The 26,472-nt window shown below is 34.5% G+C and overlaps 1 protein-coding gene across 2 annotated transcripts in view; it reads left to right on the top strand.

The window, feature by feature from the left end:
- IBTK (inhibitor of Bruton tyrosine kinase) overlaps positions 1-26,472 on the top strand; it is an 87,101-nt gene that overhangs the window by 20,038 nt on the left and 40,591 nt on the right. For both annotated transcript variants that reach the window (XM_074237389.1, XM_074237388.1), the window contains exons 7-15: positions 996-1,113; positions 1,218-1,398; positions 4,767-4,890; positions 10,441-10,618; positions 18,340-18,514; positions 20,305-20,910; positions 23,631-23,717; positions 25,688-25,770; positions 25,885-25,922. In XM_074237389.1, the coding sequence (XP_074093490.1) occupies positions 996-1,113; positions 1,218-1,398; positions 4,767-4,890; positions 10,441-10,618; positions 18,340-18,514; positions 20,305-20,910; positions 23,631-23,717; positions 25,688-25,770; positions 25,885-25,922 (1,590 nt within the window). The remainder of the gene's footprint in view (positions 1-995; positions 1,114-1,217; positions 1,399-4,766; positions 4,891-10,440; positions 10,619-18,339; positions 18,515-20,304; positions 20,911-23,630; positions 23,718-25,687; positions 25,771-25,884; positions 25,923-26,472) is intronic.

Raw genomic sequence — 26,472 nt, 5'->3', positions numbered from 1 at the left:
AAAGTTGGTACTGCATGTGACTTTGTTTTTATTATTTTTTAAATCAAGGGAGTGGATGTCTTCCTAGATTGTTATATTTAACCTGGGAAGACCTGGGTTTAAAACCATGTACAACTCATTTAATTTCTCTGAACTTCAGTTTCTTCATCTGTAAGATGAGGATTTTATGAGGGTGTATGTGGGGGTGTGGGGGTGTGTGTGTGTGTGTGTAGATTTGGATGTGAGCAAAATCCTTTAAGGCAGAGATTCCTTTTTTCTTGTTTGGTATATAGTACTTAGTATAGTGCCTGGAATATAGTGCTTAATAAATGTGACATTGTGTATCGTATAGGTTCAAATGAGATTATATGTATAAAGCAATTTGTAAACTTTTAGGTACTAGATTAGCGTTATTAGCATTATTATTAGTATCAGATGTAAAAATGGAATCTGTTGATAATCAAATGCTTTCTAGACCTATAAACCTCCAAATCATACTCTAGTTTTCTGTTAGGCATTTAGTGTTCTGATGCTGAATACCTTACTAAATCAAGGAGACTTAGGACACAGCTCAGTTGACCATTTTGTAGATACTGAGTAATTATACAGTTCTGCTAGATCTTAGTTCCTTCATATAGCAAATCTTTGTAAATATGTGGAATAAAATCAAATCTTATGAGTTTGACGGTAGATGACTAAAATATGTTAATGTTCAGACTTACTAAATGGAAGCAAATTTCTTGATAAGGGCATTATATTTTTTCTTGTTATAGATTGTTTAAATAAATAGATAAATATTAAAATTTAGACTTATTAAATGGATTCAAATTTTGAGATAAAGATGAAATCTTTTTTTTCTTTTTACAGATTGGTTAAGTGGACTTTAATTTTCAGTTCAACCGCTTTTTAAATGAAGTAGTCATAGAACTCCATATTTGAATCATTTTGTCCACCCTTAAATGCTGAATAACTTTGAACAGATAATTACCATAGATATCATTTGTTTTTATTTATAGATTCAGGCAAAAAATCTGAAAGGGAGAACAATTATTGGAGTGGCTGCAGGCAGGTTCCATACAGTGCTGTGGACTAAAGAAGCTGTTTACACTATGGGTCTAAATGGTGGACAACTAGGTGAGAGACCTTTATTAATGATTCATGAAATTTAAATTTGGATAATTCTAAAACCTTCAAAAATGATATTTTGTAATACATTTGATTTGTTCAATCCTCTGTAGGATATTTGTTGGATCCCAATGGAGAAAAGTGTGTAATGGCTCCTCGACAAGTCTCAGCTCTGCATCATAAAGATGTCATTGTGTCCTTGGTTGCTGCAAGTGATGGTGCCACAGTGTGTGTTACAAAGAAAGGAGACATTTATTTACTTGCAGATTATCAATGCAAGAAGATGGCTTCGAAGTATGTCTTTACCTGTTTAAAGAATAATTTTTCATTTCATTTATATCTGTGGCTGTAGGAATTGGAATTTTAAAATTTGATTTTGTAGGGGCACTATATATATACACACACATAGATATGATACTTATTTAGATTGCCTCTTTGGTTATAGTTGGTGATTAATTTTTTTCATTTTTAGGTAACATTAATAATATTCACTGGAACTTAATATTTACTAATATTAGAGATTATTTTAATTTGATCTCCTCTTTTCAAAGATAAGATCCTCCCAGAATAGTTAAGTGGCTTATCTGAGGCCAAGTTTGTCAGTTACTTGTATGTTGGCAGCCCTTGCCTCAGACATGTGATCTCATTGCTGCCATTTCCACCTAAGCTTCCAGTATTTTGTTGCTAATAATATCTCATTTTTCATAGTGGCATATTTAAGTCTTGCATCCCTGTTTCCTTTTCCTCTTTAGCAGCAAATTCAAGTCTACTTTGTCTCTTAACTCCAAATACTTTTCCCTTCAAGTGACATATATTTCTTGCAAGCTCCATTCTTCTTAATTACTAAGCCCACTCCATCCTTTCTGCTCTTTTAACTTATTTCTAGCTGTTTAGAACCCACTATCCCAGTCATAGGTAGTTCTTTTCTTTTCTTTTTTTAGGTTTTTTTTTTTGCAAGGCAAATGGGGTTAAGTGGCTTGCCCAAGGCCACACAGCTAGGTAATTATTAAGTGTCTGAGACCAGATTTGAACCCAGGTACTCCTGACTCCAGGGCCAGTGCTTTATCCACTATGCCACCTAGCCGCCCCTGGTAGTTCTTTTCTTATGTGGCATGTGGATGCTTATGATTTCATTTCTCTTAGGATGATGAGGTTTTTTTAAATTAAAGAAAATTATTTAAAGCAATGAGGTTAAGTGACTTGCCCAAGGTCACAGCTAGGGAATTATTAAGTGTCTGAGGGTGGATTTGAACTCAGGTCCTCCTGATTCCAGGGATGGTACTGTACCCACTGAGTCACCCTAGCTAAGATGATAAGTTTTAAGAATAAGAATGTGAAATTCATCAATGGGACAGTCTTTGCCTTTGATGTTTTAATTTTGGGCTGCAACAATTTGGAATGTTACATTGTTTTTATGCATTTTCCATATCATTCTTAATTTTTTGTGGTAGAGCTATACTATTTATTGACTTGTCAATAGCAAATAAGAAAACCAGCTTTCAAGAGAAGAGGATCTATATTCAGGACCTAAATCTGTTAGTTGCTATGTGACTGCTCAAGATCTTTAACATTTTTGGGCTCAGTTTCCTTACCTATAAAATGGGAGAATTGTAGTAGATGAATAATAAGGTCTTTTCTCATTTATAGTATGATCTAGCTTATTTCACCCCTATAATTCATGCCTCAGTATTATGGTTTCTGTCTTGCATTAGCATAGATTATTTGCTCTTTAGCTGATTATTACTTAGATATGTTTAGAGTCATAGAAACAAGTAACTTTTCGATTGCTTCAGAAACATTAAAGAATATGTGGGAATGAACATTGTGCCTGGAATGAGGCTTTTGTTCAGGCAGGTGCAGCGAACCACAAAAGTTGATGATTTGCTAATTGCCATTGCACAGGTACAACCTGGAGTGGGAGTGAGGATATCCTGACTCAGTGAGTGGGATCAGGAGAGAAAGAACCCAATGTACTAGAGTACATTGAGGGCAGGAACTGTTCCATTTTTGTCTTTGTATACCCAGAGCCTATTTTAGTGCCTAGCACATGTAGATGATTGATTGAGAGGATTACCAAGGATATAATATCTCTCTGGTTTTCATTAGCACAAGAAAATATCAAGTCTATAAAGGGAAAAAAAACTTAGAAGGAAAGGAAGATTTTCAGTAGTAGAATGGGACTTCCAGAGGCTACAATGGAATGGAATAGTAGAAGGAGATATGAAGGGTAGAGATATATGGCTGAGATAAGCAGAGATGAAAATATTGACAAGTTATGATTAAGTAAAAAATTTTACCTCAGTAGTTTTTTTTTTTTTTTTTTTTTGCAAGGCAGTGGGGTTAAGTGGCTTGCCCAAGGCCACGCAGGCAATTATTAAGTGTCTGAGGTCGGATTTGAACTCAGGTACTCCTGACTCCAGGGCTCTGTCCACTGCACCACCTAGCTGCCCCCACCTCTGTAGACACTCTGTGTATAAATGCCTCCCGATGGCAACTCTTTTATAACTTAAGAATCTTAGAGAGTTGTCTGGGCGTCTGATATGGCAGGTGATTATTTTCCAGTGACAGCATAGCTAATATGTTTAAGACAGGACTTCACCCTGGGTGCTCTAGACTCTGAGGCTAGCCCTCCATCCAGTATTATTTGCTGTCTCTTTAATATATATATGTTTTTATATTTCTGATATCATATATTAAAAAATGGCACTAAATGAAGTAAATAAAAGATGGTTTTTGGTTATCTTCCTATCTCCTCTTTCAAAGGTGCTTTATAACTTGCTTTGTTTATCATAAAGTTTTGGTTGTGTACCTCTGTATCATATTCTTCTATAGACATGACATTCTATAGACAAGACATCATTAATTGTTGAATTTCAGTCACTATAAACAGATGGATAGACATTTTGGGATAAAGATTATCTGACTTTTATCCCTCAAATCATACCATATAGCTGACTGCTTACTTGTAGTGATATACCTATTTTCTTTGGTTCCTAAATATAGGTTGTATGTAGATCTTTAATACAGAAGATAATCTTGTTATGGAGTAAAAGTTTCAGTTAGCAAAGAAGACTAATTTATACAGAGAACCTTAAAATTGTGTTCAGAGCTGCTCATGTTACTCTGATAGTGTGTAGCTAGAAAAGCCTAGAAGAATAAAACAATAGATGGAATTGTGAAGTCCCCCAGAGAGCTATTAGCCTTTTTTCAAAATTAACCTTATGAAGTGCATGTGATATGAAAGGTACCAATATGGTTCTAACTAGGCAAAAATACTTTACTTGAGGAATGATACTACTAGCATGTAAAGTACTTCAGGGTTTTATTAATTTGCCTTTTTCTTCATTGAAATGCAAACTATTTTTGGAAAATGAATATATTAAGCTTTTATCAGTCTTTTCTACCTTAGTGTGAATGAATTTATTAGTTTATTAAGGTTTTGGTACAGGATTAGGGAAAGAGAATAGGAAAACATTTGCTGTTTGTTGAGGGGCCCAGGTAAGGAGGGTGAAAGCCTAGTGGAAGGAGTTTGGTCACTTCACTATTTTGTGTCATTTCAGTTTACTTCTAATGATTTCTATATTAGGCAGTTTTTAAAAATTTAGTATTTTCTTTTGTGGGAAATACTAATTTATTAGTCTGTTATTCTTCTATTCACTTAGGCAACTCAACTTGAAAAAGGTTCTTGTTTCTGGGGGACATATGGAATACAAGGTTGATCCTCAGCATCTCAAAGAAAATGGGGGTCAGAAAATTTGTATTCTTGCACTGGATGAAGCTGGGAGGGTAAGTATGTATGTATGTATGTAGTTTTTTATTGCTAGACATATAAGGACAAACAAAGCTAATCTAGGTGTGTGCTTATGTATTTGGTTTTTAGAAAATATTTTGTTTCCCTAAATTAACTTTGGAATTTAATATTGCCTAATTAGGGGATGATATTTGAAAAGAACTATCTAGATAAACTTTTACTGTGCTCTTATAATATGTGTGTGTGGTGTGTGTGTGTGTGTGTGTGTGTGTGTGTTCTCAGTTAGTACTGCTTTGTTAAATTCTAATTTAAAATAGCCTCTTACAGAATGGAAATAATTGTAACATGAATCTTGTTCAAATCAGAACAAATTTCATAAACGTAAAATAGTATTTAACATGCCTTTTTTAAATGTAAAAATTATAAATTGGAAGCTCTAGGGGAAAAAAAATCCACAAAAATTTGAATGCAGTTTGCTGCAATAAAAAGAATTTCTGAATTTGAAGTCTGGGATGTGGATTTGAATCTTGTCTTTGTTACTTTCTGCCCATGTAAATTTGAATAAATCCTTTAGTTTTTCTGAGACTCTGCTTTCTTACCAGCAATTGAGGGAATTGGAGTAAGGGTGCTCTGAGATCCTTTCTAGTTCTCTCTATATATGATGATATGATATTTTTCCCTCTTTGTTTTTTATTCTTTACTTAGTAAATACGTTTACCTTAATTCTTCACAACTTTCTTGACATAGGTATTTCTTCCACCAGTGTCAATTGTAACACCTCCAATACCTTAGCAGATGGTCTTTATGAGGTACATTAGCCTAACAAATTCATCACCTGATAGTTAACCTTTTGCTGAGCCTTTCTGAACTTAGCTAAGCTGGTCTTCTGATGAAAGAAATACAGACCACTGATAGATAGGGTTAACAGGTTGGTGAGACCTGCCTGAGCAGTATGTGTACATAGTCACATAATTTCATATAGAAATATAGATATGTCAATAGGAAATTGGTATATGGACTAAACCTATGTTTTTTTTATTGATATAAAGAATTTCCAGCTGAAGAAACTGCATATATTCATTCAGATTGGCACCTTCTCTGTCAAAATCTGCTCTTAGACTTCTGTTTTAAGTTTTCTAAAGTGGTGGTGTCAAACTCAAATAGAAATGGAGACCACTTATCTGTACTTAAGGATCCTTGAAGACTATGTAGTAACTTAGTTTTAAAATGTATGTTAGATATGTTTTATTTTCTTAAATATTTTCTAGTTACATTTTAATCTCAGACACATGAGCCTGATCTAGAGCACTGAGTGGTTAAGTGACATGTCTAGTGTCAGTCATTTGTATAACAGGAGGGACCTCAAGCCAGATATGTTCATTATACCATCCTCAAACTCCTTTGTAGAGTATGTTAGTATTTCTTTTGAATTAGTGCAAGGAAAGTAAGAAAAATATCTCCTTGTTTTCTTTTAAATAAGCAGAATATTGACTTTCACTCTCTGGCCTAAAATGTTCCTAAACTAGTACAGAAAATGCTGTTGATAATAATGCACACACACATATGTTCAAAAACGTATATTTTGTATGAATGACTCTGAGGAGGTTATAGTTCCTGGAGAATGATTTGTTCTTTAATTTCATATAGCCTTTTTTCCCCTCTAATGATGGAACTAAAGCACTTTTTTGGATTATTATCTTCTGTTTTCAGCCTGGAGTTTTAAAAGTTGAAATACTAATCTTATTGCTCCACCTACTGGCATATTTTAAATATATATACTCAACTTTTGTTTTTCAGTTTTGTATTCAATAAAAACCTATGGGGTCAAAGTTCAAAATACTTTCAGATGAATGTTATATAAGTTATTTCCAGTAGTGGGGGGAACGAGAAAAGATTCAGGAACAAGCTAAAATTATATTTATATTAGAAATATTTTACACTAGCTTTGGAATTATGTTTGAACTATATGCATTTAGAATACCTTTTATCTTGAATAGAGCAATGTATGGGAGGAAAGGTACATATTTTGTTTCTGTAGTAGAGCTCTGAAGTCCTCACTTTAGCTTAGAAAAATGTAACGCCTACGTTGTGCTAGACAATGTGTTGAATGTTATTATTTGATCCTCATAACATCCCTAGGAGGTAGATATTATTATTATTACCACCCCATTTTTATAGATGATGAAACTGAGGAAAACAAGTTAAATGGCTTGTCTGAAGTACTCACACAGCTACTAAATATCTGCAGCAGTCTTTGGACTCAGATTTCCTCACTCCAGGCCTGGCACTCTTATCTACTATGCCACCTAGGTATATTGTGTAAAAGGGTAATTTTTTTTTTAAGTTGCCTCTTTTGTCTTCTGGAGCTGGATTAATTTCCATCATAGCTTTTTTTTTTATATGAGTAAGATTATAAAATATAACTTTTTTTACCACTCTTTCAGAATTTGATATGAACTTCTATAAACTCTTGAGTTATCAGCCAAATGTGATATCATATATACATTAATGTGTCACTGATTACATTCAAAAGATAAATTAAATTCCTAATAATTTGGTCAAAAATTCCCTGTTAACCTAGAAATTATAATAATGTTTCAAGAAAAGCAAAAGTATTAGATTAGCTTTATTTTATTGCATATAAATTAATCATAGATGATGCCTTATTTGACTGAATGGCTTTAATGTAGATGCCATTTTAATTGCAGATTTTTAAACTATCTTACTTTGAACAGTAGGTGGCACTCCATTCCCTTTTTATGTTCAGTGTATTCTGTTTCTTTAGCTTATATTTTACATGTATTTAGGGGAGGATTTTCTCCAGTTAATACTCCTTGTTTAACTTTTTGAATATAGATTTAGCCACACTTTCCTCCTTCCCTCTTCCATTAGCATAAATGAGTTGATTGTTTCCCTTGAGATCTCCATAGAATGTGTTTTAGAAGCTGATTGGTATAAAGAGTATAGATCCTGTTATTGTTATGCATGTTTATTTTTTGTACTTTATATTTATTTCTTTTGTTATGTGATCTATGATGACACATGGGTATTTTGTGCATGTGTCATGGTCCCTTCAGCAGTTCAACGAACCCTTTGACCCTTCTAAGAATACTGTTTTTATATGGTTTAAATACCTAGGATTACAAAGAAAACCAATTACATTGAAATATTTATCAAAATATTTTTTAAAAACCAAGTTTATGAACCCAATTTTAAGAACCCCTGAATTACAATTTTTTTTTGCAAGGCAAATGGGGTTAAGTGGCTTGCCCAAGGCCACACAGCTAAATAATTATTAAGTGTCTGAGGCCGTATTTGGACTCAGGTACTCCTGACTCCAGGGCTCTATCCCCTGCGCCACCTAGCCGCCCCTACAATTCTTTTTATTAATAAATGTCAGCCTCATGAAATGGAAAAATGTTTTGGAGACTTTGTGCTGTGCCAGCTAAATTGTTTTCCTCCATGATAAAACATATTTTGTTATCTGATAGCAGGATACAAAGAAGGTATAAAGGAAATCAAGAAGGAAATATAGTCCTTTAAGAGCAAGATTTTTATGTCATTTGACATTTTTTAAAAAAAGATATGATTAGTTAGTCCTGTTCTCTTTTTTTTCCATTTATTTTTTAAATGATGTAATGATTTGGGCTATTTACATTATAAGCATTTGTCAGTGTCTTCCCTCCTCCCCATAGAATTTTCCCTTTTATGAAGAATAATAGTTAAGCAAAAATAACTGACAAAAATGACATGCCAGATGGTTCATACAAAACTCTTAATGACATTGTTTTACTCACTGCTGTACTAAGAGAAAGGAAATGAATGTGTTTCATTGTTCATTATCTAGAACCAATATGGACAAGTTCAGCTACTCTTTTATAGTATTCTTGTGCCTTTACTCAACCTGTCCCTAGTCCTATAATGTATTTTATCCTCTTAGAATCCCGCATTTTCTTCAAAACTTAGATCAAGAGCCACATGAATTTATTTTCTGACCATCCCCACCTAGCTCCCAGTAATTCTCCTCATGCACAGATTACCTTTAATATATTATATAGGCACATGTGTCTAGGATTATTAGTTCCTAATAAAATTTCAACTCCTTGAGGACAGACTGTTTCTTTTTTTAACTTAAAGATTTTATTTATTTTCAGTTTTACAATTTTTCCCCTAATCTTACTTCCCTCCCCCCACTCCCCACAGAAGGCGATTTGCCAATCTTTACATTGTTTCCATGGTATACATTGATCCAAATTGAATGTGATGAGAGAGAAATCATATCCTTAAGGAAAGAAACATAAAGTATAAGAGATAGCAAGATCAGACAATAAGATGTCAGTTTTATCTCTAAATTAAAGGTAATAGTCCTTGGTCTTTGTTCAAACTCCACAGTTCTCTGGATACAGATGGTATTCTCCATCACAGACAGCCCCAAATTGTCCCTGATTGTTGCACTGATGGAATGAGCGAGTCAGTCAAGGTTGATCATCGCCCCCATGTTGCTGTTAGGGTGTACAATGTTTTTCTGGTTCTGCTTATCTCACTCAGCATCAGTTCATACAAATCCCTCCAGGTTTCCCTGAAATCCCGTCCCTCCTGGTTTCTAATAGAACAATAGTGTTCCATGACATACATATACCTCAGTTTGCTAAGCCATTCCCCAATTGAAGGACATTTACTTGATTTCCAATTCTTTGCCATCACAAACAGGGCTGCTATGAATATTTTTGTACAAGTGATATTTTTATCCTTTTTCATCATCTCTTCAGGGTATAGACCCAGTAGTGGTATTGCTGGATCAAAAGGTATGCACATTTTTTGTTTGCCTTTGGACATAATTCCAAATTGCTTGACAGAGACTATTTTTTTATTTTAATTTGTGTTATGCTCCATACCTAGCAATGTTTGAACACAGCAGGTTTAATGACTGTTTTTCCATAATTCCAAGTTGTTTTCCATAGTTATTGGGCCATTTCAGTGCTCCACTAACAGTACTTTAATTTTGCTGTTTCCCACAGCCTTTACAGTATTGATAATGTATGCATCTATAGAAACCTTCCCAGGTTTTGCTGCTGACAAATGTACCTAATGAACTGGAGTGAAGGAGAATCTTGCCTTTTAAGTAATGTTCTGGCTCAAAATCATTTGCTTGCTGAGGCAAAGAGAATCTTGGTTAGAGCTAATGCCTTGATAATCATCTAGGATAGAGGACTATATGATCTCTACCCAGACATAGATGTCACAGATCAAAGATCGTCTTAGTCTGGGAACACACTTCTTTACTCTTGCTAGCTGTTGTGTCTGTCTTTCAACTTGCCTTTATCACTTAAAAGTCTTCAAAGTTATGCACTAGAGCTGAGATGCAAGGCAAGTCATCATGATGAGATAAAGTGTGGAAGCCTTTTACCTTCTCTTCTTCCTTTTTTTAATTTCCTTTTGCATTCCTTTCATGCTAAAATGAAAATTTGAGTATTCTAGTTAAATTTTCAAAGATGCTTTCTTTATTTCCTACCAAATTTAGATTTTGGTTGATCATATATATATATATTTCTTTGTTTTTTAATTGAATTTTGGTTTTGTTCTAGGTGTTTTGCTGGAAATCAGTTAGCGGCTACATGAAACAGTGTCGATGGGCTTATGGTCGTCAGGTTTTCATGTCTGATATTGCTTTAAATAGGAATGAAATGTTGTTTGTTACCCAAGATGGTGAAGGATTTACAGGGAAATGGCTTGAAGAAGGGAAGAAAAACACTGAAAAGAAAGGTCAGTTTATGTGACTCTTCTCTTATTTTCCCCATTTAGGGAAATTGTTCATTTCTTTACCTTTGTGTATATACAATGAGTCTTCATTTTTTTTCAAGTAATTAGTTTATTGTTGTAATGTACAAGCAACTCATGAAGCTATGGCTATATTGCTCTCTGGCTAGAGGAAAAATCAAGTATTTGTCAGTATTTGAACATTATTCAGTTCTATATATCAGAGCCATAACATATCTTCTATTTCCCTAATTCTCTTCAAGATCAGATTATGTTTAAAGTAAAGAATGGAAGGTTTTTTTAAAAATTAAATAATGGTGAATTTAATTATTATTAACACTTAGTTGTTTTTAATTTTTTTATTAATGTTTGGTTTATTTTGGAAAAAAGTAGGTGACTTTGGTTTACTCTTTTTTGGAAAAAATTCAAGTGAAATACAGTAATTGAAAACATAAATTACTTTATAATTTTGGCAATTCGCATTTGCAGTGGCTGTTTTATAAATTAGCAACTTTATCAATTACCTACAGAATACTTTTAATTGGCTTTAAAAGCTTTATAGTAACTAAGCTTGAGTGACTTGTTATACCAGTATTATTCTATATTATTTTTGCCTTAGCAGTTTATGTATGTTAGGAAATACAAACTTATTTTGATTACCCTCAAAATCTAAAATTTAATTAATACCCTGGAAAAAGTCATATAACATACACTTAGTCTTGAAGAAATTGGATCATGTGTCATAAGTTAGTTTTAATTTGTTTGTATGTTGTAGATTTCCAAGCTGGTTGGCACAAAACTTTGAATAATATCACTTGTAAATAATATCAGCACATCAGATATATGTCTTCTTTCTTTTCCAATAGAGTTTAGCTCTGTACAACAGCGAGAGCAGGGAGCATCATGATACTCCATTCAGCTCCTGAAATTTGGAGAAAGAGTTCCAAAAGAGAAAGATTTGCACTGTGGGTTGGGGAAAGCAGGTGGGAGTAAGGAATAGGGATTGGGATATCAGTTTGTAGGGCATTGGTTAGTGTGGTTATGGCTTCTCCTCAGAAGGGATCCTTGGTATTCTGGCATATTTCCTCATCTATTATCTGCAAGCTTTAGAAATTGGTTTATTGGTTTCACTTTCCCTGAAGTGCTTTAGTAAGTGTCACATATGGCACTTTAAACATTTTCTGATGACTTTATTGGGATTGTAAATGCAGGAATTAACAAAGTTATAAAAAGAAACAGTCACAAATGAGGATTAAATTGTGGATACTTGTATGCAAAAGACTGAAGGAAAGTTAGTTTCTGAATTAAATAGGGCTCAGCTTTTTCAGGACATTTAATTTGTTTCATGGAGCCTCTAAGTTGAGGATCAGAAAGAAGATATAATTGAATGTAGTTGGGATTACTACTAAGGTTGAGGGGGGAACAGCAATAGAGGAGATAAAAGAAATGCAGCTGCTATAATTCACTACTTTCCATAACCAGTCCTGACTCCTCAAAACCTCATCCTGGTCTTGATTTGATTCAACACAGATAGACTAGTCTCTGAGTGGCAGTGGGAGACCAGGGTGGGGAGGGAGGTTATGAGGGGAAATCCCAAGTGGTGACCTTAAAAAAGGAGAAGGAATTCTTGTGGTCACCACCTTTTTTCTCTGGTGGGTTTTAAAAAAAATCATGAAGTATATGTAGGTAAATAGGACATTGCTTAGATTTCAAATTATATTGAATTATATTTTGTTATAAACTATTTGAAATTATTTTAAGGTATTCTGCAGTTCATGATCAACCATAGCTGACCTATTGAAATGACATTTTTATTTTTACCATTATTATTATTATTATTTTGTATTGTTCTATTAAAGTCTTGATTGGATATCTTAGTATGGCATAGAAGTGACTCTGGTTTCTCAGAGATTATACCAGATTATACTGTCTCAGTCAAGTTGGTGAAGTAAGAGAAAGCAGTTCTTTCACAGCTTCAGCAATGATCTAAGAAGAACACGAAACAAATAGTGGGAATTCAAAAGAAAAAATATAAAAGGTCATCTTCGCACCCAAGATCACAAATTTGACTTCTGTTAATATAATCTAATTAGGGACTATGGAACAGGATTTCTGGCATCATGGAATTTTTGCTTAGAGTCTTGAATTAGTTGGATAGTGTAGGATTCCTAGAGCTTATCTTTTGATTTTGTACTCAGTCCCTTGTCAAGGACAGCAATTTGGGGCCTAAAACATGGACTCAGAACCCCAAGCATCACCTGGAGCATTGTTAGCAGTGCAAGGACTGTCTCCTAGATTCTCTCACTCTAAGCCAGCAATACCAAGTTGCCCAGAGCAGATTGCTGGATTTTCTCAACCAAAAGTGATTAAGATTATTGTGAGGTTAAGGATGCCCAGGACACAAACTCAAAAGAGGAATTACTCTGGAACACTTTCAAGCAAATCCTCAAAGCAAAAGCATAACTTTACCAAAAAATCAATAGTCAGAATTCTTTTAGAAGCAATCATATGAGAGTTAAAAAATGAGTTTAAAATGATATTTTAAATGAAATGAGAATTAGAGGAAGAGTTAGAAAAGTTGGAGATGAGCTTGGGAAAAGAATTATCAGATAAAAAGATATATGAGATAGAAAGCCTAATCCAAGTGGTGATCTTCTTGAAAATTAGAATGCATCAAGTAGAATTTAATGATTCCATAAGATCACAAGATTATAAAACAAAAAGATGGGAAAAAGTAGAAGAAAATGTAAGATACCTCATATTTTAAAAAAAAAAAGGGAAAATCTACAAGAGAGAATTTAAGAATTATTGGACCATCTTAAGGTCATGACCAAAAAAACCCCCCCTCAAAACTGGCTATCATTTTAAACGAAATAATGAAAGAAAACTCCCTGGATTTCAGAAAAACAGTGCAAGTAGAAGGAATCCTTTGGTCACCTCCTAAAAGAAACCCCTGAAAATTCCCAGCATTATCATATCCCAAAATTAAAACTTTCAAGTCAAAGTAAAAGAAATCCTGTAAGCAGCCTGAATAAAAGAATTCAATCCCTGAAGCACCACAGTTACATAAGAGTTATGGAAGATTTAGCAGCTTCCACTCTAGAAGAGTGGAGAGCATGGAATACAGTATTCCAAAAAGCAAAAGACACAGGCTTAAAACAAAGAATAGCTTACCCAGCAAAACTGAAATAATCCTATGGGGGGGGTGGATTTTCAATGAAATAGAGGAATATCCAAGCATTCTGATGAAAAACCTGGAATGGAGTAGAAACTTTGAACTACAAACACAGGAGTAAAGAAAAACATAAAAAAGGAAAATAAGGGGGGGGGGCGGAGCCAAGATCGGTGGCCTGCCAAAGTGAAGGAACTTCAGCCTCCTGGAGGCAGCCCCAGGGCACCTGGGAGCTGTGGCTCATGGCAATGGGGCCAGTTTTCTGATTTACACCCCGGGGGGGCACTAGGCACTACTTGGAACATCAATGAGGGACCTCTGCCAGGGTGAGCACATGAAGCCCAGCCCTCGGGCACTCAGTGAGCAGCTTGGCCCAGGCAGCCCAGGTCCAGGAAATGGAAGTAGGCAGAGTCAGTAATTAGGAGCCCCCAGGCAACTGAGCCTTGAGTGCTCAGCCTATCAAAGGTAGGGGATTGGAGAGAGACTTCTGAGGTCTGTCCTCTGTACCTAGAACAGCACTCTGGGGCTCTGACCCCATTCAGATCCTGGTCGTGGTCTAGCCCACCCCCCCAGCCCCATGCCAGAGGGGTGCACTTACGGTCATTCACAGACCAGGAGGGAAGACAGAGCCTCACACATAGAGATCCTTGTTGGGGGGGGGGTGCCCCAGTAATGCTCAAAAGCTCAGGAAGCACCCCAAAACCAGGCACAGGCTGGGGAAATGAATAAACAGGGAAAAAAAGGAACACCATTGAAAAATACATTGTCTAGGATCCCAAGAAGGATCAAAATACTCAGTCTGAAGATGAGGAAGTGCAAGCTCCTCCATCTAAAGAGTACAAGAAAAATGGAAATTGGACTCAGGCTATGAAAAAGCTCAAAAAAGATTTTGAATATCAAGTGAGGGAGATAGAAGAAAAATTGGGGAAAGAAATGAGAGAGATGCAGGAAAAAACATGAAAAAGAAGTCAGCAGCTTAGTCAAGGAGATCCAAAAGAATGCTGAAGAAAATAACATGTTAAAAACCAGCTTGGGTCAAATGGGTAAAACAGTTCAAAAAGTTGTTGAGGAGAAGAATGCTTTAAAAAGCAGAATTAGCCAGATGGAAAAAGAGATAAGAAAGCTCTTTGAGGAAAACAAATCCTTCAGATGTAGAATTTAACTGAGGGAAGCTGCTGACTTTATGAGAAATCAAGACACAATTCCTGAAGGTCATGATCAGGAAAAGAACTTTGACATCATTTTTAAAGAATTTCTACAGGAAAATTGCCCAGATATCGTAGAAGCAGAGGGCAAAATAGAAATCAAGAGAATTCACCTATCTCCCCGAGAAAGAGATCCAAAAAAAAAACCAATCCCCAGGAATATTATAGCCAAGTTCCAGAACTCCCAAGTCAAAGAGAATATATTGCAAGCAGCCAGAAGGACACAATTCAAATATCATGGAGCTGCAGTCAGGATCCCACAGGACTTAGCAGCAACTACATTAAAGACTTGTAGGGTTTGGAATATAATGTTTCAGAAGGCAGAAGAGCTCAGAATGCAACCAAGAATCAACTATCCAGCAAAACTGACTGCCCTCTTCTAGGGAAAAATATGGACTTTCAGTGAACCAGGGGAATTTCAAATGTTGCTGCTGAAATGGCCAGAGCTGAACAGAAAGTTCATTCTTCAAATACAGGACTCAGGTGAAGCATAGAGATTGGAGGAGAAGGGGAAAATATGAGGGACTTAATGGTGATGAACTGCATGTATTCCTGCATAGAAAAATGATAGTGATAATACTCATGAGAAACTTCTCATTTAATAGAGCAGGTAGAAGGAACTTTTATAGATGAAGCACAGGAGAGAACTGAATTTGAAGATATAATATATTGTAAGAATGGAGTCAATGGCTAAAAGGTAAAGGTAATGGGAGTAGGAGAAAGGAGAGGTATAGTAGCTTAAGATATTTCATGTAAGATTTTTCTTTATTACAATGAGCTATTGCAATGATATGGAAGGGGGAAGGTGAGGGGGAAATGAGTGAACCTTCGCACTCATCAGAGGTGGTTAGGTGAGAAAACAGCATATATATACTCAATGGAGTATAGACATCTAGAGTAAGAAGGAGAGGAGGACTGGGGGGGCGGGTGTGAGTTTTGGAGGAGAGGGTAGACCATGGGGGACAGTGTTCAGATATAACCCATTTTCTTTTTTTACTTCTTGCAAGGGGCTGTGGGATTGGATGGCCTGTCTGGGACCATAGGGCTGGGTGGATGCTGTGCCTAAGGGGTGGTATGTGGGCTCAGGGCCTCTTGGCCCCAAGGCCAGTGATCTATCTGCGGTGCCACTCAGCCACCCTACAGCACATTTAAGAAGAGGGACAAAGTGAAAGGAGAGAGAAAAGTTATTATATGGTAGTGGGCAAGTATGAATGGAGGGAGTTGTGATCAGCAATGGCAACAGTGGAAAAATATGGAAGTAGCTTTTGTGATGGACTCATAAAGAATGTGATCCACTCATGACAGAGCTAGAGGGGGTTGGAACACAGACTGAAGCACATTTATTATTATTATTTTGGGGGGGGTTGCAGGGCAAGTGGGGTTGGGTGGCTTTCCTTGGGCTGCACAGCTGGGTGATTGTTGGGTGTCTGAGGTTGGATTTGAACCCGGTTGCTCCTGGCTCTGGGGCTGGTGCTCTGTCAGCTGTGCCACCGGGCTGCCTCTATTATTATCATTGTTATTATTTTTTTATTTTAATTTTAATTTTTTTCTCTTTCCTTTATTGCTCATGAGGGTCTATATTTTTGAGGGGAGGGGTATTATGTTTACTCTTAAACAAGAATATTTTAGCAATGTATAAAAATTTGTACAAAAAAGATAAAAAGTAAATAAAAGGGAGTGGTTAGGAAAAAACGATTGTAAGAATGAAGTGTTTGCATTCTAATGGGTGAAAGAAAAACACATTCTCTAAAAACAGTGATATCAGTAGGGTTCTTAGGAAGGAGTTAAGTTAGAAGCTGTGAGAATTTTTTTTTGTTGTTTTGTTGAACTTAGAAGAAAGGAAATAAGACAGAAAAGCTGGGGGGCACAAGTAGAAATACATACAGTCAGGGAAGGAGTGAAGAAGGGGAAAAATAAAATTTAATTTTTAAAAAAGCAGAGGAAAATTATGTCTTCTTCGTTTAATTCTCTGAAATGGAGATAATCTGAGGCTGAATTAAATGTGCATATGTTTTTGAACTTTAAAAGGTGAGAAAACTATCAAAACAGGCATTCAAGATCTAGCAGGTCCTGTTAAACTTTAAAGACATCAATATGGACCCTACAGTGGATTATACGTCTGTTATCTAAGTCTTAATTAAGTTCTAGGAGGCTTATCCTACAAAGGTTGACCACTATCCTAGTATTGTTTTTCAGCACAGCAACTAAAAACCATAATCCATTACAACATGGGGAGAACGTGTTCTCTTGGCCTACACACATTGATGTTATTTCCAAAAATTCAGTCTCTTGCCCTACATAACCGCCAGATTTTGTTGTTTCTAACTCCAAAACAATTTCTTATCTATCACCTTCTTCTTCCATATAACTACTCACCCTAGTTCAGGTCCTCATCACTTCTTATCCAGCTATTAGAATGGTCTCCAACATTCTTTTCTTACCTCAGACCTCTTTCCACTCCACCTGTGTTCCACATAGTTGCCAATGTGATTTTTCTAAAATTTAAGTTTGACATATTACTTCCTTCCTCATGACACTTCATTGATTTCTTTTCATCTCTGAGCCTCATCTTTCCACCCTTCCTAGACATTGCTCTCTATCACATAGTCTGAATTCCACTCAGAGTGGCCTTTTAACTATCTCCACATAGAATTTAATTCTCTTTCTCTATGTCTTTGCACTGGCTGTCCCTCATGCCCAGAATAACACTTCCTGATTACTTGGGAGTTCTTGTGTTCTCCTAAACTTCAGTTTAAGTACTACATTTGACAGGAAGTCTTTCCAGACTCCTTCAGCTCCTAGAGCTGTTCCCCTAAATTGATCTGCTTATGTCTATTTTGTATTTAGATATATATGAACTTATGGCATCCTCCAAAGAATGTAAACTTCCTGAACTCCAGGAATGTTTCAGTTTTGCTTTTGTATCCGCATTAGCACCCAGACCGGCACCTAGGAGGTATTTAATAAATTCTTTAATAAATAAATTAATAAATTGGAGTATCCATAAGAATGAATCCACAGATCTTTAGAAGGTCATGTTTAGTTCACTTCACCAAACCTTTGTAAGCATCTCCTAATGGGTATGTTAGGTGCTAGATAAAGATGAAAATAAAAGTCTCTGCACTTTCTTTCTTTCTTTCTTTCTTTCTTTCTTTCTTTCTTTCTTTCTTTCTTTCTTTCATCTCTATATGTACATATATATATATATACATACATACATATATACCATAAAAAAGATGTGACTGTCTTATAGCTCTGTTTTCAAAAACTTTTTTCCTATTCTACTTATTATTTTATTTTATTGAATCAATAATCAGTGGATATTTAATTGTTGTTTTTGTTTTTAACAGAAGTTTTGTCAAACCTCCATAATTCCTCATCAGATGGCTCTTGTGTCTGTGACACAAGTAATGTGTATGAGAGAATTCGGCTTACGAAACTTACTTTTGTCCACAGAGCTGTCAGTATCAGCACGGATCCAAGTGGAAGTAACTTTGCAGTTTTGCAATCAGACCCTAAGACAAGGTATATGGGATATTTAAAGTTTTATTTCTTTTTTTTTTGTTTTCTTTTTGGAGATAAGAATGGTATTTTCTGCCTTTTTTACATAACTTTATTCAATTTGAATTTCCTGAAAGACTGTGTGCTATAGAGGGTTTAGAGAAAATATAATTTAATTGGCCATAAAGATAAAAATGAATGCTCATGTATGGACTTTGCTTGCTCTTGAATATATTCAGCAAATATAATTCTGGGACATGTTTACACTCAAGATAAAAGACTATTTTGAAAAATACTTTAATATAATTTAAATGCCTGAATCACTTAATGCCTCTAGTACTTTAAATGAATGCTTCTTTAGCATTCTTTGATTTACCTAAGTGCTTTATGTATGCTCCCAATGGGTTTTTGATTTGAAAGGCTTGATTTTGAATCCTAAATTTGTTCCTTATTTTGCACCATGACCTTGATAAATCACTTAACATCCCTTGGTTCTGGCTTCTTTATCTGTAAAGTAGAAATGTCTGCCATAGGTGAACTTGAGACTTCCTTCTAGCTCAGTCCTGTTATTCCCTTGGGATATAACACTGTGAAATAGAAAATAATTGTTATTATCCTTATTAAAAAATGAGAAATAGGGGCGGCTAGGTGGCGCAGTGGATAGAGCACTGGCCCTGGAGTCAGGAGTACCTGAGTTCAAATCCGGCCTCAGACACTTAATAATTACTTAGCTGTGTGGCCTTGGGCAAGCCACTTAACCCCATTTGCCTTGCATAAAAGAAAAAAAAAGAAATGAGGAATAGATTCAAGGAGGACTAAATTCAACTTGGTCAAAGACACATCACCCTGAAGGAAACTGTGGTTTCTGATATCCATTGTGCTTTTAATAAAACCACAACTGAATTTGGATCCAAAAATCTGAGCATAAAAAATACTTTATATAAAAATGTGTAAAAAAATTCTTGACACTTAGCTTTTCCAGTTAGTGAGATTTCGGTGCTTATAATGGCAAAGAGAGTCATTCATTCCTAGGAAGGTGTTTCACATGGTCATTCTTTATCTTGTGTACTCATTTTTATGTAGATATTATAAAAGTTAAAATGAATATAAGAGACAACCTTGAATAAGAAAAGAGGTCAGAAAATGGTAATATGTTGCTTATGGGAAAGGATAAGTTGGGATGGAATTTGTAATGAACTACAAGGGCAGTACTATGGTAGTATTGTGGCAGGCTGATTTTGAGTGTCTGTGTGTAAATGTGTATATATGTACAATCAGCCTGATATATACATAGATAGATTTTGGGAAGTGTTGTGTATTGGGAATACTGTAAATTATTATCACCTGATGCCTTTGAGCATCAGAACCTTGTTTGCATGACCATATGAATAAAAAACCAACCTGGTAGCTAGGATTATCTAATCATTAATAAGCTTTTGCTAGTTCAACTCACTTAACCTCTCAATGCAGAATAGTCGTATCCTACATTGGTAGAGTTAGTTTTTATTTTACCTTTTTTTCTGGGGGAAACATTGTCAAACAGTTTTTTAAAAATTTATTTTTGGACTTATTCTGTTGTACTAGGCAATACTAATTTCCTTACATTTTGAAAGAAAAAAGTGAGGATAAAAAAACCTAAGAATACAGAATAAATTAAAGAAAATGGTTGATACAGTGGTTAAAATTTGGCATCATAGTTTTCTAGGAATTGTTGAATTGAATTTGAATTTAATACGATTAGTATAAATTTTCCATGAAAAGTGCTGGGATATCATTTGTTATACTCTTAAAAATGATTTTCTTTTGTTTATTAGCCTTTATGAAATTCCAACTGTGTCCTCCTCATCTTTTGCGGAAGATTTTAGAACACTGTTGGAGGAAACAGATGAGATGGACAATACCCACGATGTGACATTTCAAGTTGGCAATAAAACTTTCCCTCTCCACAAATATATTTTGGCTATGCGATCAGAATTTTTCAGGAAGCTGTTCACTTCAGATGGTATTTCTCTTGATTGTCCAGATGTTTACCGCAAAGATGAAGATGCTGTAGGATGTGATCTCTTTGTCATAGAGAAGGTTCACCCTGAATTGTTTGCTTACCTTCTACAGTTCATCTACACTGACACTTGTGATTTTTTAACTCATGGCTATAAACCCAGAATGGGGTATAAAGAAAAATCAGAAGGATATCAGGATACTCTAATTTCCAATTTTGATAAAATGAGTTTTCATGAAGATATTAATCAGAAATCAGCACTGGAAGTTTATCGAAGTAATCAAGTCCACATTGTCAATGAAAGACAAAAAAATAAAATTAAGCCTTCTAAAAAGGGCAGAAGTGTGGGTGAAGATGTGAATCCTGTAAAGATGTTGCAAAGTGTTGCAAAGAAATTTGATGTCAGCAGTTTGAGTAGTAGGTGTGGTAACATTTTGATATAATTAATTCCCATTCTCTTCCCATGGTATCTTCCTTTCTTCCCCATTCATCCCTTTCCATTGTTTTTCTTTTGAGACTATATGTTTAGTTATTATAGATTTAAAATTCTCTCTATCCTTCCAACTCTATTTCTTTAATATTTTATAAATAGATTTGTGATAATCATGCATCACTAGAGGATGAACTGGTGGATGAGGTAGTTTGCATTTTTTCCTAGACCTTTTTATGGTCATGAAACTTAGTTGATTCTGAGTTTGTTTTTGACATTGTATCTTTTGTAATTAGCTTCTATTTTCTTGTTAAAGAAGATTCTCATTTTAATGATCTGGTTATCTGAAAGTTACTATATGCCATATATAAATACAATCAGTTCTCAAATTTTACAGGGGTAACATTACTAAAAAATGGTGTATAAGTAAAAAATGTAGGGGTGGCTAGGTGGCGCAGTGGATAGTGCACTGGCCCTGGAGTCAGGAGTATCTGAGTTCAAATCTAGCCTCAGACACTTAATAATTACCTAGCTGTGTGGCCTTGGGCAAGCTACTTAACCCCACTGCCTTGCAAAAGTAAAAAATGTGAATGCTGATAAATTGAACCTATGAGAAATAGGGAGTTAATTTCCTGAAGCCATCAAAAATGTATTCACTTTGCTGAAAATGTTTTTATGCATTTGATTTTTTATAACAAGATATTGATTCTGATAATATGTACTTTTCTTTACCCAGCAACTATGAAATAACCCATAAAATGCAGTACGTAAAATAAAATTGCTAACATGCAAAACTTTTTTCTTGATAATAGACTTCCATGGACTTTTTATGCTGTCATTTCAATTAAAAAATTGATTTCAGATTATATTCCTTTTCATAACATATGAAATCCATAGAATCATTAATACTGTACAACAAATACAATTCTTAAAATTACAACTTTTTTTAATCCAAATCTTACCTTTCCCTATATCATGGCAAAGTGAAAGCATTATAATGAATATTGTACTGTTCTGTCTTGACTGCTTTCTGAAAACCAAGGGAAAGGTTGCTAGGACTTTGGTTGTTGCTGCTGAAATACTCTGAGACTGGCAAGGTCTTGATAGCATCTAATGTCACTCTTCGTCAGGGCTGGTAGATGGTATTGAAAATCATAAAGGATGCTCCAGCTTAAACAATTTGTTGTGTACTGTTTGAGATCCTTAAGTGCTAAACAACTAAGTAGGAACACAGTAATGTGTGGTCATGGAAGTATATTCTTCTGTAATTGGATCTCAGTGTATTGAAACATAATAGAGATGAGTTGACATTTAACCTTGAGTCTGCGATTGATGCTGGTATTGGCAGCCTTGATGTCTCTGGTTAACTGGTTGATCATGCCAAGCCACTCTAGGATATCAGCTACTCCATAAACTTAAGTGCATTGCACTTCTCATTTTTTTCCTCTACTATGCATAGCCATGAATATGCCTGGTTACCACTATGAAAGCGAAAATGATAATGATAATATCAAAGGCTTGAAGTAATTAAAGTTAAATGTGCATATATTGAGAAATGACTATGTATATAACATTACTTATCTGCAAATGACTAGAATAAAGTAATAACATTTAGGTATCTTTTTAGTGTTTTAGTATCATTTTGACTATTCATATTGAACAGTAATTATTGAAGCAAAAATTGGTCATTGAGTTATTTCATATGTCTTAATAATGGTAAAGATGGAATGTTGTGAGGAAAGAGCTTAAGTTTTGTGCATATCTAGTGATTGACTCTTAAGACATAGATTGTAGAGCTGCAACAAACCTCAGAGGTCATTCAGGCCAGCCTTCTTATTTTATAGATGAAGAACTTGAATTCTCAATTTTATAGATGAAGAACTTGAATTCCCAAGGGGTTGGCTTAACCAAACTCCACAAATTTGCTAATGGCAGACCCCTAAAACCTTAATCTCCTGACTCCTAACCCATTGTTGTAAGTAAGGGCTGTCCAAAATGCAGCTGCATGTGACTTGCAGGGCAATTTTATACAACCGCCTGTAGGTTTATTAAATAATTTAGTAAATGAACCTGAGCTATTGCAGAGCTCTCACTAACATGGCAAATCAAAATATATTTAAACTTTTAAAAGTAAGGTTGGACAGCCCTGTTATAAGTCATTATTATAATTGGAAATGTTCTCTAAAAGTGACTAGAAATTCAGAATTATTTAAGTCTTTATTACCTTAGCTCTATCATTCTGTTTTTATAAACTACTCTTACAGTGGTATATTTCAGTTGGTTTATCATATGTTGCTTAATTAAATTCAGTGCAGTGATTTTAAATTTCAAAAAGAATCAGGTGAGCAAAAAAGCTATAGATTTGGAATTGATGAGAAAAACTGTTTCTAATATTTAATTTCTCCTTAGACTTAGACATCCAAGGTTGACCTTGGATATGTATATTTATATAATGCATCTATGTGATATTGAGATCCTAGTCTTTTATTGTCCTTACTTTGATAACAAAGCTATAAATGATTTTCCTAGGATCCTATGTCATAATAGGATTAGAACTGATTGTGCCTGAGTTTTGAGCATGAATTAAAAATTCTATGACAAAATGTGTTTCTTATATTTTTCTAATGTTTAGAAATATATGCTACCTAGAAAATTTTTAGGTGGCAGTATGGAATTTTTATACTAAGTGGACATTTTTGTTTCTTTTGTAGACTGAATGGAGTCAAATTTGAAAATGAAAAAATCAACGTTGTTACAGCAGAAACTGGAAATAAACCAAAACTAAATCAGAAGCAATGGTAAGTTGGAAAAATTGAAGTTTATTTTTTCTTCCTCCCATGCTTCATTTTATATTCAAATTAGGAAATTGACTTAGACTTCATTTTAGGGTAATTTATCCGTTCTATCATTCTACCTGTTACCATTCATCTTTCTTGTAAATATGAAGATGTGCAATAATTGGGACAATACATCAGAAGAACTTTATTGATGGAAAAATCTTCCCTCCCTTCCTCCCTTCTTTCCTTCCTTCCTTTCTTTCTTTTTCCCTTCCCCCCACCCCTTCTCCTTTTGTTTCTTCTTCCTCCTTTTCCTTCTTTTAGTCTGGAACATAAGTTTAGTAGTATTACATGTAATTCCTGAAAAGGATTGATTCTTTTTTTTTTGCAAGGCAATGGGATTAAGTGATTTGCCCAAGGTCTCACAGCCCAATAATTATTAAGAGTCCAAGGCTGGATTTGAACTTAGGTCCACCAGAGTGTAGCTACCCCAAAAAAGATTGATTTTTTTTTTTAGTTTTTGCAAGGCAATGGGGTTAAGTGACTTGCCCAGGACCACATAACTAGGTGATTTTTAAGTGTCTGAGGCCGGATTTGAACTCCTGACTCCAGGGCCAGTGCTCTATCCACTGCACCACCTAGCCACCCCGACATATGCATACTAACTTGTATTTCTACCACTTGTGATATGTTTTTCTTGATGTCTATATATTTTTTATCCATCTTAGTCATTTGATTTGACCAAATTGTTGTTGTTCAGTTGTTTCAGCCATATCCTATTCTTCATGACCCCATTTGTGGTTTTCTTGGCAAACATACTGGTGCAGTTTGCCATTTCTTTCTCTAGCTTATTTTACAGATGAGGAAATTGAAGCAAACAGGGTTAAATGACTTGCTAAGGATCTGAGTAAGTGTCTAAGTCAAATTAATTGAGTCTCTATGACCAGATACTGATTAGATTTAGGTTGTATTCTGCAGCCTCAAAAAAGAGCAATATGAATTGGGCTTTTGCTGTAAGTAGTGACAGATAAGAATTTTGCATGAAACTTAGTGCTTCAACCAAAAACTCTCAGCAGTCAGTAAGTTAGTACCCAGTAAGCACTTATTAAGTGCCAGACACTATGCCAAATACAATATAAGGCATATATATTTTGGAGTTTGCTGAAAGTTGTTTATTACTGAAAGAACCAGAAAAATAATAGTACTATTTCAATTATAAAGATTCACAGTATGAATCCACATATAATAGCTATCTATCTAGTTACTTTTATTTTTTTATTTATATACCCACATACCCCCAGCACATATATACAAATAAGCTAGTAGCTAATAGATACATACTTGTGGTAGTTGCTATTTTCTGTCATATTTACATTTTCTTCAGAATATTTTTTGTTTTTTACCTTCAGTACTCATACTTTGTATAAAAATTATCTTTATATGTAGCTTTACTAATTTTCCCTTTCATATTCTAACTCTCTTCTGTAAATTTGCTGTTTTATTCAAACTGTAAATATATGTACCTGTACATATTTTTAAAAAATATTTTTCTCAATTAAGTCAACAAGCATTTATATTATGTACTTACACTAACAAAAAACCACCCTTTAAATAAATAAGCAAAAAACAAATTTCCATAGTATCTATATCTAAAAATCTCCATTTCATCTTACATCAAGACCACTGCCTATTTATCTCTCAAGAGGCATATAGCAGCATCAGTTCTATGAAATCATGACTGGTCTTAACATTGAATAGAATTCTCAAGTTTTTAAAAATTGGTTTTACATGATAATTATTGCTGTTTTATATAATTTCTTCTGCTTCTGCATACTTAATTCTGCTTTATTTAATACAAATCTACATATTCTCTGAAACTATTATTTTCTACCAAAGTATCTCTAACTATTCCCAAATGATGGGCACTGACTTAGTTTTCAGTTTTAAATAAAGAAATGTCATTGGCTTCAAATATGTAATTTGTTTTACAGTTCATTTCTTTGTGACGTAACCATGAAGTCATTGGATGGGAAAGAATTCCCCTGTCACAGATGTGTACTTTGTGCCAGGCTTGGTATGTATACACACAAACACACACACACACACACACACACACACACACACAGTTTTCAAAGTTTATCTACTGTTTTTCCCATATTAAATTAATTTTTTTATTTTTCCCTCCCAGAATATTTTCACAGCATGCTAAGTAGCTCATGGATTGAGGTATGTTTTTAATTAGAAACATATCATTTAATATTCATTCTTTAATCATTCCTAGAAATTATTTTATATTTAAACCTATGTGTGTGTGTGTTTCTATATAAAAAGAACATCCAAAATCTCTGGTAAATTAAACTTGGTATGTTTGTTAATTTTATAGAAAGCATGATTTTATTTTAAAGGATTTATTTTTAAAAATATTTTGAAAATTATTTTCTTTAATGTGAGCCATGTATGAATGAAAATGAAAATGTTTTACACACTATCTTATTGAAATAGTTCTGAGACATCACTCAGTTGTTTTGATTTTGCATAAGTGTTTATTCATTTAATATAAATTTGTTGAATTCCACCAATAAAATAAGCATATGAAAATTAGTAATAATACTTAATAAAGAAGTATAACTAAAATTATTTGTGGATAAATTCAACTCTGCCAATACCATCCTGGTTGTGGATTATATATTATTTTCCTTTGTTTCTTTTTCATGTTGTATGCTGATTTATAAAAGTAATAATTTTGTTAATTTTTGAGTTTTGAATATACTTAGAA

The sequence above is a fragment of the Macrotis lagotis genome, chromosome 5, assembly GCF_037893015.1.
Source record: "Macrotis lagotis isolate mMagLag1 chromosome 5, bilby.v1.9.chrom.fasta, whole genome shotgun sequence".
In the NCBI taxonomy this organism is placed as follows: Eukaryota; Metazoa; Chordata; class Mammalia; order Peramelemorphia; family Peramelidae; genus Macrotis; species Macrotis lagotis.
The sequence above is the reverse complement of the archived record's forward strand: the minus strand, read 5'-3'. Positions and strand labels throughout refer to the sequence as shown.